This window comes from Chaetura pelagica, unplaced genomic scaffold (assembly GCF_000747805.2).
Source record: "Chaetura pelagica isolate M959 unplaced genomic scaffold, ChaPel_1.0 scaffold63, whole genome shotgun sequence".
NCBI lineage: Eukaryota > Metazoa > Chordata > Aves > Apodiformes > Apodidae > Chaetura > Chaetura pelagica.
In genome coordinates, this window is record NW_009952896.1 from 1,183,189 (window position 1) to 1,195,613 (window position 12,425).

The window sequence follows — 12,425 nt, forward strand, 5'->3', positions numbered from 1 at the left end:
TTTTTTTTACTTAAAACGTCTGATATTAATTTATGCACAGGCATAATTTCCTTGGCTTTTAAATAATAAAACAAATAACACAATACTTTGAATTCCTATGAGTGAGAACTGAAACAGAAAGTCAATCTTTTGTCAGATATTTCACCTGTTCTTAACCTAGCTCATTACCATGTTATAGGAAAATGTCTTCAAGATCTCACACAGAAAAACAATAACACTTCCCTTGACCAGTCAATAAGTCTTCCTTTTATTCCCTCTCAAAGGTAACAGAGAATTCTCTTAGGAAAACCACTCCATGGTTTAATGGATCTCATAATCAGGAACCCTGGCTTATAACTTATCCTTTATTGATTTTATAGTATTAATTATTGTGGTATGTCTTAAGTGCTTAATTTTGGCTACTTTAGTATGTTTACTTCTTTCAAATAAGAAGACACATCAACAAAACCTTTTTGCAGATTAGCTAAATTAAGTACTGTGTCTTAAAAGAAGTGTTAAGTTACTAGGTCAGTACTGTTATTCTTTTCTCACATGGGGAGATTCCTTTCTCACATAGGAATAAATTCACAGGTTTGACTTAGATTGAATATCAAGAACCTAATAAAGTATGGCCCAGTAATAGCTAGGAACAACTTTTTGCTTCAAAGCAAAACACTCCCTTTCTCTTCTGTGCCTTTTCAGCTAAAGATCTTCTAAGATCCATTGAAGGCAATTCTATTCTTTCATAAAGAATTTACTGACAATAGCACACTTTGATTACAAAAACTACATGACAGTGGTACACACTGGTTTCAAAATTATTTATTGTTAAAGTTCCTTACAATAAAAAGAGAAAATTATAAGCACAAATATGTCTGAGCGTTTAAGGTTATTTTGCCACAAAAATGGAAAAAAAAATATTTGAATTGAGAAAGGTTTGGACACTGTTATCCTTTTTTTAATAAACAAATCCTGAAAACACAAGGAATTCTATTAATACTACTGGAACCATCTGTGGAATAAGGAAAGTGTACTTTTCACCATTTCCAGCAACCAGTGCGTATACAGTTGTGCTCTTTCTCTATTCCTCTTCAGAGAACAAATTACTTATATGTACAATATTATCCCAAATAAAAGTTATTTTGCCACATCTGTTTGAGAGCCATTGAACACAAACGTTAAGTCATCAATATAACCTTTTTATGTGTTCATCTTTTAAAGTTGTTTTGCTGTTTTTTATCCATACTGGCATACTAGCATAAGACTGGCAAGAATCATTCCCTACAAAGCAGATACTACTTCACCTGCACCTGGTTGGATAATGCCGTCCCCCATATTTTTCCAGCCCTTACCAGATCTCATGCTGGAATTCTCTCCTGATTTTCAAACTCCTGCATGTTTTCTTTTTATCTGACAGGAATTTAAACTTTGCACTGGCACCTTTCCACTAAACCTATGTGCCTTGGCTTTCTTCAGTGAATAGCAATTGTAGAAACAATGCAGAGCTTAGATATTATGTGCCATTTTTTGTTTGTTGCTTGGGTTTAGTTGGTGGTTTTTTGTGTTTTTGTTTTTGTTGTTGTTGTTTGTTTGGCGGTTTGGGGTGGGTTTTTTTGTTTGTTTGGTTTTGGTTTTTTCTTTGTTTTTTTGGGGGGGTGTTGTTGTTGCATAAGCTTTGCCTGGCTCTCTGTAATTCAGTAGCACTTACCTAAAATCATATTTTAAAAAGGGGCACAGGGAGAAACACATTGCATAACTTTCTTTATCTTGATCCCAGCTTTTAGCTGTGGCAATGTATCAGTTGATTACATGATGTAATTGCTGTAAAGTAAGTATCTGATGGAAGCTGAGTGAAATACAGGAAGGTTCCTTTTTCCACATAGAACATTTTGAACATATGTGATGACCCTACTCAGATCAAAAAGTGTTGCTGGTTAATGGTGTAAATAAGAGTAAAGTCATGTTCTGAAACAGCTTTATATTTGCTGAGGATGGTTTAGAAAAAAAACTGTGGGAAATTAATTTTGAAGTCTGATTTGAGCGTCTCATAATGATTCAGAATCATTTGCAGAAGTAGATTAATATTAAAGCATTTTATTATTTTATTATATAATTTAACAATAAAGTTTTATAACCATGAGCTTAGCATTTTAAATATTCTTAATATTGTTATAATGAAACTGACTACTGCAGGTAATTTTATTTTCTGTACTAAAAAAAAAAAAAAATATGTGCAAGTAAATCCATCATCCTTTAAACTCTTAAAAAAAGAAAACATACCTGTATTTAGGTACCATTTTGTTCTAACTGCAGTAATATATAATGTGGTCAATTGCAGTATTTATGTGAATATTGATTCTAACTTCGTAGAATCATAGAATCGTAGAACAGTTTGAGTTGGAAGGGACCTTAAAGGTAATTTTGTTCCAATCCCCCTGCATGGGCAGGGACACCTCCCACTAGACCAGGTTGCTCAGGGCCCATCCAGCCTGGCCTTAAACACTTCCAGGGAAGGGGCTTCCACAGCTTTCCTGGGCAACCTGTCCCAGTGTCTCATCACCCTCACACTAAAAATATTTCTATTAATATTAAAAAAATATTAAAAAATATTTCTTTAACTTAATTCTCCTGTCTCCCAGCTTTGATCCATTCACCCCTTGTCTTTTCACTATAAGCCCTTGTAAATGTTTCCCCCAAAGTTTCTTGTAGGCCCCTTTAGGCACTGGAAGGCCATTATAAGGTGTCCCCTAGTCTTCTCTTCTCCAGGCTAAACAGCCCCTACTCTCTCAGCTTGTACGAGAGGTGCTCCAGCTCTCAGATCATCTTTGTGGCCCTCCTCTGGATGTTCTCCATGAGCTCCATGTCCTTATATTGGGGGTTCCAGAATTGGACACAGACAAGTTAACTTGAATTGATTTATTTTTTTTTCTGTCTCATCTGCTAGGTTAAGTATTGGTTTACATATTTTCCAGTAGCTCCATTAAAAAGTAAAATGGCAGCAAATATTTGCTGATGTTGTAATAGGTCTTTATTTTTATAATGATAACAAAATACATTTGGTTTAGTTTTATCATCCTAAGAAAAATAAATAGATGATTCTGTAAGCACGTATGACAGTCGTATTAGAATATCTAGGGTGTATTTTTAACAAAAGTGTATTTATATATGAAGCATTGTACAAATACGCATATTTGACTTTGGTTAATTAAACTGTAACAGCAAAAGTCTGTCTTAACTTCAGAAACATTTTAAAGCTTATGGATGATAGGATATCTACAATATCCATTTATGGCTTCTGCTCCTCCTTTTGTACCTGCAGGGCCAAGGTTTTCAGTATCCAAAAGGGGGCCTAGATATCCAAAGCAGCACAGTTTGCATTTGGGCACTTAAGTAGCCACGAGATTTTCAAACAGAGTCTCTGTTCCCTTAACTCACGACACTCCTGTTGTGATTTTTTTATGATCAAAAGATCTCTACATCCAAGACTTTCCAGAAAAAACAAAGAAACAAGCAAAGAAACAAAAACAAAAAAAGCAAGCAACCAAAAAGAAATAAAAAACTAAACCCTTGGGCTTCTATTTTTTATGCTTACATGTGGTTTGATCTCCTTTATAAAAATCCACAGTTGTTTTTTGGTTGCAGAGATTTAGGAAAATAAAACAACAAAGCAAAAAGTAACTAATCTCCCACACTTCTATGGGAAGTGTACATGCCTGCAAGCTGTTTAAAGTGAGGTCCCCAGTCTGTAAGGTAGTCATAACTCTGATCCGCATCTGACGTGTTTGAACCTAAAGAGCTGAGAGATCCTGCCAAAGAGCCAGACCCCTCAAATGCATAGGTCTGAAGTGAGTCATATGGAGGAACACTAGGATCTGTATTTGCTTCTTCAAGCTTTTCTGAAATGAATTGCCTGAAGATTGCACTGTCAGGGCCAACCTGCAGAGACTGTCTGTAGAGGCTGTGGATTTCTGTGGTCACTTTCTTCCGAGGTTTGTGTGTTCGCATGACAGTGCGGGTCCTCAGTGCTGAAATATCAAAGGCTTCTGTATCCTCCTCACCACCTCCTTCATCGTCATACCTGACAATGTTCTCTCTGAATTCTTCCATTTTCTCCAAAAAGCGAGACTTCTTTCTCTGCTGCCTTATGGCTACAATTGCCAAAAACAACACTGAAAAAAAACAAACAAAACCAAAACCAAACAAAACACAGAACCAGAGACTTTGAATGCGCTTGAAAAGAGTTTTAAAAAATGGTAACATTTTGTAATATCAATGCTACTGCAAAGTGACACTTAACAAATTTGTAGACCTGTAATTTTTGTGGATTTTATGGTTTTGAGTTGAGCATAGTATGTGGTGAGAAAATGGCTACAAAGAGACTTATAAAAGAGTTGAATGAAATGGAATGGTTCTTTTGGTAGATGGGAGTTTGAAACTGATGGAAACACAGATTATGCTTTTTGAAACAGCTTTGGGTTATCACATATATCAATTTCACGTTCGGAATTTAAACTCTTAATGTCTTTCTCTCGGATCAAAGCTCCAGGAAGAAAAAATGAAAAATTAGGTTATGAGCTAGATACCCTCCTCAGATGGTTGAAACATTCAGTTCCGTAGATACGCAGGTTGTGGCTCAATTATTTCTGTTATGTGGGTTTGGAAATTTGAAGACTATTCACTAATTTTGTGTGATGTAGCAGTATTTACTACCTAGGCCTATGAATCAAAGCAGCTTATTTCATTTACATATGAAAACATTTTTTAATTTTATTTTTAATCTTTATTCTTTAGTTCTACCTCATTTCTTTTTTAGCTGAATGATTCCTTTGAAATAGTCTATGACTTTCACAGATATTAATTAATAAATCATTTAACTGAATAATACTGCAGTTCTATTTAATGAGTAAATTTGTGGATCATAATTTTTTTACTCAGAACATAACATAAGTATCACCAATATCAGGATTTTACTTCATTGAGGGTTATAAGGGACTTTAAATGGTTCTTTATTTCTACATATTTATTGTATATTGTTTAATTTAATTGGAACTTGAAACATTAATTGATACTATTCTATTTTATATTTACAAAACCCAGATAGCTTCAATTCTCCAAACCCTTTGATTGTGGACTCCTCTTGTGGTATAAGTGATGATGCAGGAAAATGAAAAAAAAAATGAGAGTTCAGGTTTCACATATAAGTGGCAAACAGGTTATATATAGGACCTTTCATTTTGTTATTTTAAATAATCACAAAAATGCATTCAAAGATTTAAAGTGCTTGAAAATTTTGGGTCTATAAAGGTGGTAGATTGCTTTATTTTTCTGTATCCCTGCTTTGACTTCTGTGAAATGCATAGGCCCACTAGACCACAACTGATTCCATCTGGGTGCACCTCCCACAGGCGTCTTCACTGCTGCCCTCCATACTGGTATAACAGCAGGGCACTGCCCACCATGTGACATCTGGATGTCTGCCTGTTCCCATCAGTCTTTTCTGGGAAGCTGCAGCAGTTCTGCTTGGTGCAGAAGTTAGAGAGGCCATTGCTTTCTGCTGGGTGGATACCATGACTCGTTGGTCAAGCTGGTAGAGCTTCCTGTGTATCTCCTTCCACATTTATTGCCACTCTATGCCCTGGCTGACACATCACACTCTGTTTGACCACCCCTGGTCATGGTGCTTCTCGTCACTAGGTCTCCCTAAGGGCTTTTCTTATACATGGGTTTGGGAAGTAGGGGGACGAGACTTGACTGCCATTGCTTCTGGCCCCATCCAGGTCTCCTCAGCCACTCTTACATGAGCTGTGGGCTCCTGGCCACTCTTTTGGCTCCCCCTGAGGATCCCTCAGTTTGGGAAACCCCCCTGTGCATTGCATTAGATCACTCTGCTGAGGATCATGCTGGCAAAAGAGCTCCTCTCCTCCATCACTGAGGACCAATGCAGACAAGTAGGACCTTGACACAACAAAGAGCTGGAATTTAAATTTTACTGGACATGGGAGTGGGTGGGGGAATTATCATTAAGAAAATAGTAAAGAAATTAAACATTTGCTTTATTGCATTTTTTATCAATAGCATAGTGCTTCAGGGCTTCCAGTCAAGGGAACATATCTTTGTCACTAAATCAAGCCTACTGCAAAAGGAAATAAAGTAATTTCTCATACTCATACTTACCTAGGAGTGTTAGTAGACAACCTAAAATGGCAATTAAAACTTCTCTGCTGAGACCCATGGCATACATGAAAGTTTCATATCGACAGTAGAAAATGTTAACTTCAGTGTTGCAGTCGCAGACAGTGATAGTGAGAGTACTCGTGCTGCTCAGTGGTGGTGTTCCATTATCCAGAATTAAGACTGGCAAGTAGAAAGAAAACTGCTCTTGCCTCCTGAAGCCACCTTTTGCTGTGAAAATTCCAGCTGTGTTATCTAGGAAATAAATGATTATGCATGATAAGCATTCATTATTTATTTATTTATTTTAACAATAATAAAGCTCCAGTGGAATCTGACCTATTTAAGAACAATGGTACTGTGCAAAGCTATATATTAACAAAGTTTAAAAAGTAAACCCAGGAACTGATATATTTTTGCTTCAATTGTGAATAAGTGCATGTTTTTTTGACATATGAATTCCAGGGGGAATAATAAAATTTGGCCCAGAATCTCTGATTTTTTGTTCAGGGGTAAAAATAATCATACCATGCTCAGTACCTGACACCTGCTCAGGCTACCTAATTGGTTCTTAAAATGGTTTGATGGAACCAGCTGCTACCAATCCAGCAGTTCATAGATGAATTAGGGACAGTTTACCAATCAAAAGACATCAAAACTGTGTCTGGCAGCACACAGAGAAAGCAGGTAGCAAGGGAAAGAAGAGAAAGCAAAGAAAAAGCCCACCAAAATAGTCTTTTATTTTTTTTTCCCTAACTCAAACATTGGAGCTAGCTGAGCTCCTAAAATCTAAATTAGGGACATGTTGCAAGAGGCTCTCCCCTTTTTTGTATTTAACTATTCCTGTTTAAAAATCAGTTCCATACAAAACCCAGTAAGCAGCTTAAGTTCAGATCCTTCTGTATATCAACAAATTCAAATCTGAAACTTTGATTGCTGAAAACCAAATTAGTCCTGTCTAAATCTCTATATAATGGAAAGAAGAAATATCTATAAATGCTTACATGTCATATTTTTTTATCATGGCAGAGTGAATTATTGCATCCGTGCACACATGTAAATGGAAAAGAAAAAAATGTTTCTGCCATTATCTGTGTGATTCATCTATCCCAACAGTCTAGTTAACTCCACTGCATTTATTTTTTTCTAGGTTTCTGTCATAATTCAGAAGATAACTCTGAGATAAAATGCTACAGATCTAAAGACTCATTTTTGGCTTTTGCCTAGGACTATCCCAATTCTCCCAGCCATGTCTATGAAATGCAACAGAAAGGAGAGACGGAGGAATGACCCTACCACATTGTAAATAAGGTGGATTTTTTTTTTTTTTCCCATCAAAAGACACCCAAAAGGGAACTGGATGTATTGGCTTGTGCATGTCTCTGCTCAAACTTTGTGCTGAATGAGGAAAGATGAAAAATGCTTGTGACTTCTACAAAGTATAATTTTAATATAACAAGTTATCTCTTCCTGGCACTGAGACACTAATGAAAGTGGGAATCGAAACATATATTCATATATATACTTTAACTTTGGAGATATTGAGAGTAGTAGTTTGCCATTTAATGTAGTCTGAACTTTCCAAAACTTATTTCCATTGATTTAATCACCTAGCTGCAATATTCAAATAATTAACAAAGTCAATAAGAGCATTATGTACTTTAATTGAGTCTGGAGAAGCTGTTCTTTGTAGTCTCAGCAGACTGATTCTAAGCATTTGTTTTCCCAGCAATTCCATTAGATATTGCACTCTACATGACTCTTTTATCCAGTATCAGTTCTGAGTAACATAAAAATACATATAGAATATATTTTTTGATGTCGTCATTAATCAGCGTGTGCAGTTTAAAACACATTAGGAAATCAGAATATATTCAGATTTATCAGGTTTTATAATTTTGTTCTTGCTGAAGTGATGAAGTCAAATAGTTGTATTAGGAGTGTCTTCTCTTTCTGGTGGTCTTGTTTCTTAGAAAAATAATTTTAACAAGAAAGTTGGTCTTTCCCACCATATTTCCCACCATTAAGAAAATATATTTTAAGGAATATCAGTGTATTTTTCATCTCTGCATTTTTTCTTTCCTTGAAATAGAACTGTCTTCTGCTGTTTATGTTGCTTGGCTGACTTTTTGATAGTGCTAAATTATTTTTTTAAATAATGACATGTTCATTACATGTTCATATCTTATAACAAAGATTTCTATTTCAGCTGAATTTTTTATATAAATGTATTGAAATTTTATAGAATTGATATGAAGATTACAAGAAGTACACAACTTTTATTAGGAAGGTCTTAAAGAGCTACATGAAAAACACACCTTGATTATCTTTGACAGTAAAATGTGAGTCATTTATGGCCTCCTGAGCCAATGAGAAGTAAAAATGGTGACCTTCTGCTGAGTCATCTTGATCCAGTGCACTGATAGTTTGAATTAGCTGGAAACAGAGATAAACAGAATTATTTAATAATGAAAGTATTTCTTGTCATTTAAGACAATAAAAGGATGTATCAAGTGTGTTAAACTTACAATGCTAGATCTATGAATATGTATTGAGTGCATGTTATGCAGTCACAAATATACAATTCCCATACTCAAACAGCCTTAAGGAGGCTCATATTCTGCAAATACTGTGCTTTGATTTTTCATCTTTTTCAGGGGCAGGCATTAAAATGTTAAGATAATGTAAAAGGTTTTCTGGATTAAAAGACAAGGGGTGGATGAAGTTTCCATAAACTAAAAAGTAATCATATATATAGTATTTTGTCCGCTTTTTTTTGTTTTGGTTTGGTTTGGTTTGGTTTGGGTTTTTTGGGGTGTTTTGTTTTGGTTTGGTTTTGGTTTTTTCCCCAAGGTGAAAAGTGTATAATTCTACATTTGAACAAATCCATCTATAGAAAACCCATTTCCTTCCAGTCCAGAAACATGTTGACATCATTCATCTGAGACATTGTAGCTCCAGTAAGTGAGATGTGGTGACAAGTTCATGTGCTGAATTGTTGTTTCTGGGTATAACTGATTATAGAACTCCTTGGCTGCTTTTTCTAAAGAAAGTAGGGTAGCTTTTATTTACAAATACATCAAACCAAATAGCAATTGCAAAATAAAATGAAACTGTAACAGTTACTATTTAAAAGATTATATTTCATCTCTGAAAATAAACAACCACACTACAGTTAACATAATTAGCAATATTTCTGCTTTAAAAAGAGGTTGTATTTCTTACTTTTGTCTGTAAACATCGACCTGAGAACCAGGATATATTAGTGAGTGTCCTTGATGAGCAGGAGGAAAACAAACTGGTGCTACCCCACCAACCTTAAGAAAAGTGTCCAGTTCCAAACTTGGTTTCTAATTTGTAAGTCATCTCATTACTTGTAGATATGTGTACCCTAGAGACTTGAATCTTCAACTTTCCCAAACCAGAAAGCATCTGAATGCTACAAGTAGTGCTTTAAAAGCAAAGAAGTAAGTCAGTGGAAGTGACAACAGCCTTCCTTCTTTGCCTTTGAAAACTCTTTCCCAGTTAAACCATTTTTCAGTCAAAAATCTAAGATTTCAACACACATTATTTTCCTTTTCAAGCAAGTTAAGTTTGAGGAAATATAGCACAATGCAAAATATAGCTTATACCCCAGAAGCTTTGTATTCTTAGCATTCTGCCCTTTTTATATGTGAAATTTATTTCAAATCTATATTTTCACTCTATGGAAAAATGAGGACCCTTGAGATTGTTTTATTATCACTAATTGAGAAGAGTGATTGTTTAGTGATATATCTGATCACAATATACAAATGATTAAGATCCTGGAGGAAATTTTTCCCCTTTCCCCTGAGTAAGCAAAATAGCTGAGGTGATGTAAGTACAGGGATAGGCATGCAGGTCAAGGAATCAGTGCAGGGAAATAACTTATCCCTAGTATTACCTGATAATAAAACACAAACTTCATTTTTATAAAGGAATATAGTTCTCAGAATATGCTCAATATGAGCAGCAATAGAGAAAAAAAACCACTTTATATCTAGTCTAAAACATAAACACTGACACATTTTCATGAAAACATTCTGCAATATACCTCCCCCAAATATATATATATATAAAACCCTCTGCTGGCCTTTCCTCTTGATTTGCTAGTAAAATTTCTATGGCTGCAGCTGAAAAAAAACTTTGTAGGGATCTTTGTCTCTCTGTATAATTCAGAGATTATTACGCTAGGCTGAATACATAGAGTAATACAGTAACCTAAAAAGACACCTTACATACATTTAGGTTTTGTTTGTGGTTTGTTTTTTTAAAAATGTAATTATATTGTTTTATTTTTTTTAGTGTAGTTACTTGGCAAAGAAGAATTATCTACCTACCTACAAAAAAAACCCAACTAACCAACCAACCAAAAATAACAAGAACATTAATTATACTTACAGTTTTCATTTTGGTTAATAGTTATTTAACCAGGTGTTAGTAATATCCTTGGAAATACATATTTGCAGGAGTCTATCATGTTTAAAAATAATAAAATAATTGCAGTTGTGAATTAAATACCATTTTGCTCTTTTGTCATTTACTTCCATTGCTTTAGATTCAGAATGTATTTGCCCATATAAATTTTATCTGTATCTGATCCTATCAGTATAATTCTGAAGTGTATGTATCTAGCTAAAACAAACAAACAAACAAAAAAGCAGCTGCATTTTTTATTTCTACAGTGCTCTTCAATACAAACCTAGGACTTCTATGGTTATTTTAGGCATATTCATATGCCAGTAAAGATTCACACTAGAAGCAGGGGAATAGTTGGAACATAAGGACAGAGCATGCCCTTACTGTTTATTTCTTATGGTATCAGTTCCACTAAGATTCAGCAAAACCCAGACTGGTCTATAAAATATTCAGAGAGCAATAGGCAGCACATATTCTGCTGACTCTAAAGGAAAAATCACCCCAGGAGAAGAAACTGTTTAATTTTATTTATTTTTTTTTCTGGTTTCCTAGGCTTTTGTATATCTAACTGAGGAGATTCTAGCTTTTCACCAGGGAAATTGGCATCACAAACTGGAAAACTACATTTATTTCTTGTGAATCAAAGTTTTAAAAAAACCCTGCATTTTATTGTGCAAACAAATAAAATAGAGCAAGTGATGTGTTGCTTCTGCAAGGCTTTAACAGTTGTTGTTTTGATTAGGCTGAAATTTAAATGCTGCAAAATTTTGTCTTTCAAGTCCCATTAATCTGAAAGTTTAAATAAGCCAGGGGTCCAGTTGAGATTATGCATTTCTTTAAGACTGAGATTAATTTTCTTGATTTCTCTTTAAAAACTGATTTAAGTTCATGGTGGGTGGACCTCATTTGTTGTTTCTTCCCAAACAGTCCGAGATCACTACTGGTAACAGGAGGGCCTCCTTTGATCAAAGGTCACAAAAAGATGTGTCCTGCTATACTCAGCTTCTCCACCCATTTGATTAATGAGCACAGTCAACTAATAAATATTATCAGTGGGGGAATCTAAGATATCAGTAACAGTTCTGAATTCTCATTAATTATTTTGTATAGAAGAGAATTTCTGTAAACCACTTTGGACTGAATGTCTAACTGAGTGTTGATTGTCTTGCAGATATCAAATTGTGGAATATGGAGCTACTGCCTGGTAATCTTGATGAAAATTAATTGAAAATTTATTTATTCAACCTCAAGTAGTGTCACTGAATTGGAATTATGGAGATATTCAGAAGAAATAATAAAGCTTCTATGTTACACTCCTTTTTACTTCTAGAGCTTTCTCCCTACCAAGTTCAGCTTAAGGCACAAACTGTCCATCTGAACAACCACCACTACCATTAATTTTGATGCTAGAGTACTCTGAGTGTATAATTTGGAGTCCTTTTTACGTGCTTTTGTACCCAACAATAATGTTACTATTCCAAGTAGGAACAGATTTGCCACCTTTCTCTTTCTGTTTGACTTGCTTTTGTTTAGTTTTTCACCAAACATCCTTCAATAGGAGCTCTGCTATATTTTATAGGATGTAAGATATTTGATCATCTGCCTGTTTTGGGAGTACAGAATTGGTTTTGTTCAAACTGGCAGAAGTCTTATAAATAGTAGGATTTTTCTCATTGCTTAATAATGTTTGATGCCCATAAGAATTTAGTGCAGCTAAAAGACTGAAATATTCATTGCTATAGCTCACATCTGCATTAACCAGATAGACCTACCTAAAGACTCAGTTTCTCTTTTTGACTGCTTTTACTTCTTTTCTGAAAAGTAAAAGCACAATA

General features: G+C 34.8%; 1 protein-coding gene across 1 annotated transcript in view; it reads right to left on the reverse strand.

Moving 5' to 3' along the window:
• Window positions 1-3,657: 3,657 nt before the first annotated feature.
• Window positions 3,658-12,425, reverse strand: part of CDH19 (cadherin 19, type 2) — a 36,544-nt gene continuing 27,776 nt past the window's right edge. Inside the window, exons 9-11 of the mRNA XM_009995631.1 lie at window positions 8,469-8,586; window positions 6,154-6,405; window positions 3,658-4,148 (exon numbers count right to left, since the gene is read on the reverse strand). Of these exons, the coding sequence (XP_009993933.1) occupies window positions 3,658-4,148; window positions 6,154-6,405; window positions 8,469-8,586 (861 nt within the window). The remainder of the gene's footprint in view (window positions 4,149-6,153; window positions 6,406-8,468; window positions 8,587-12,425) is intronic.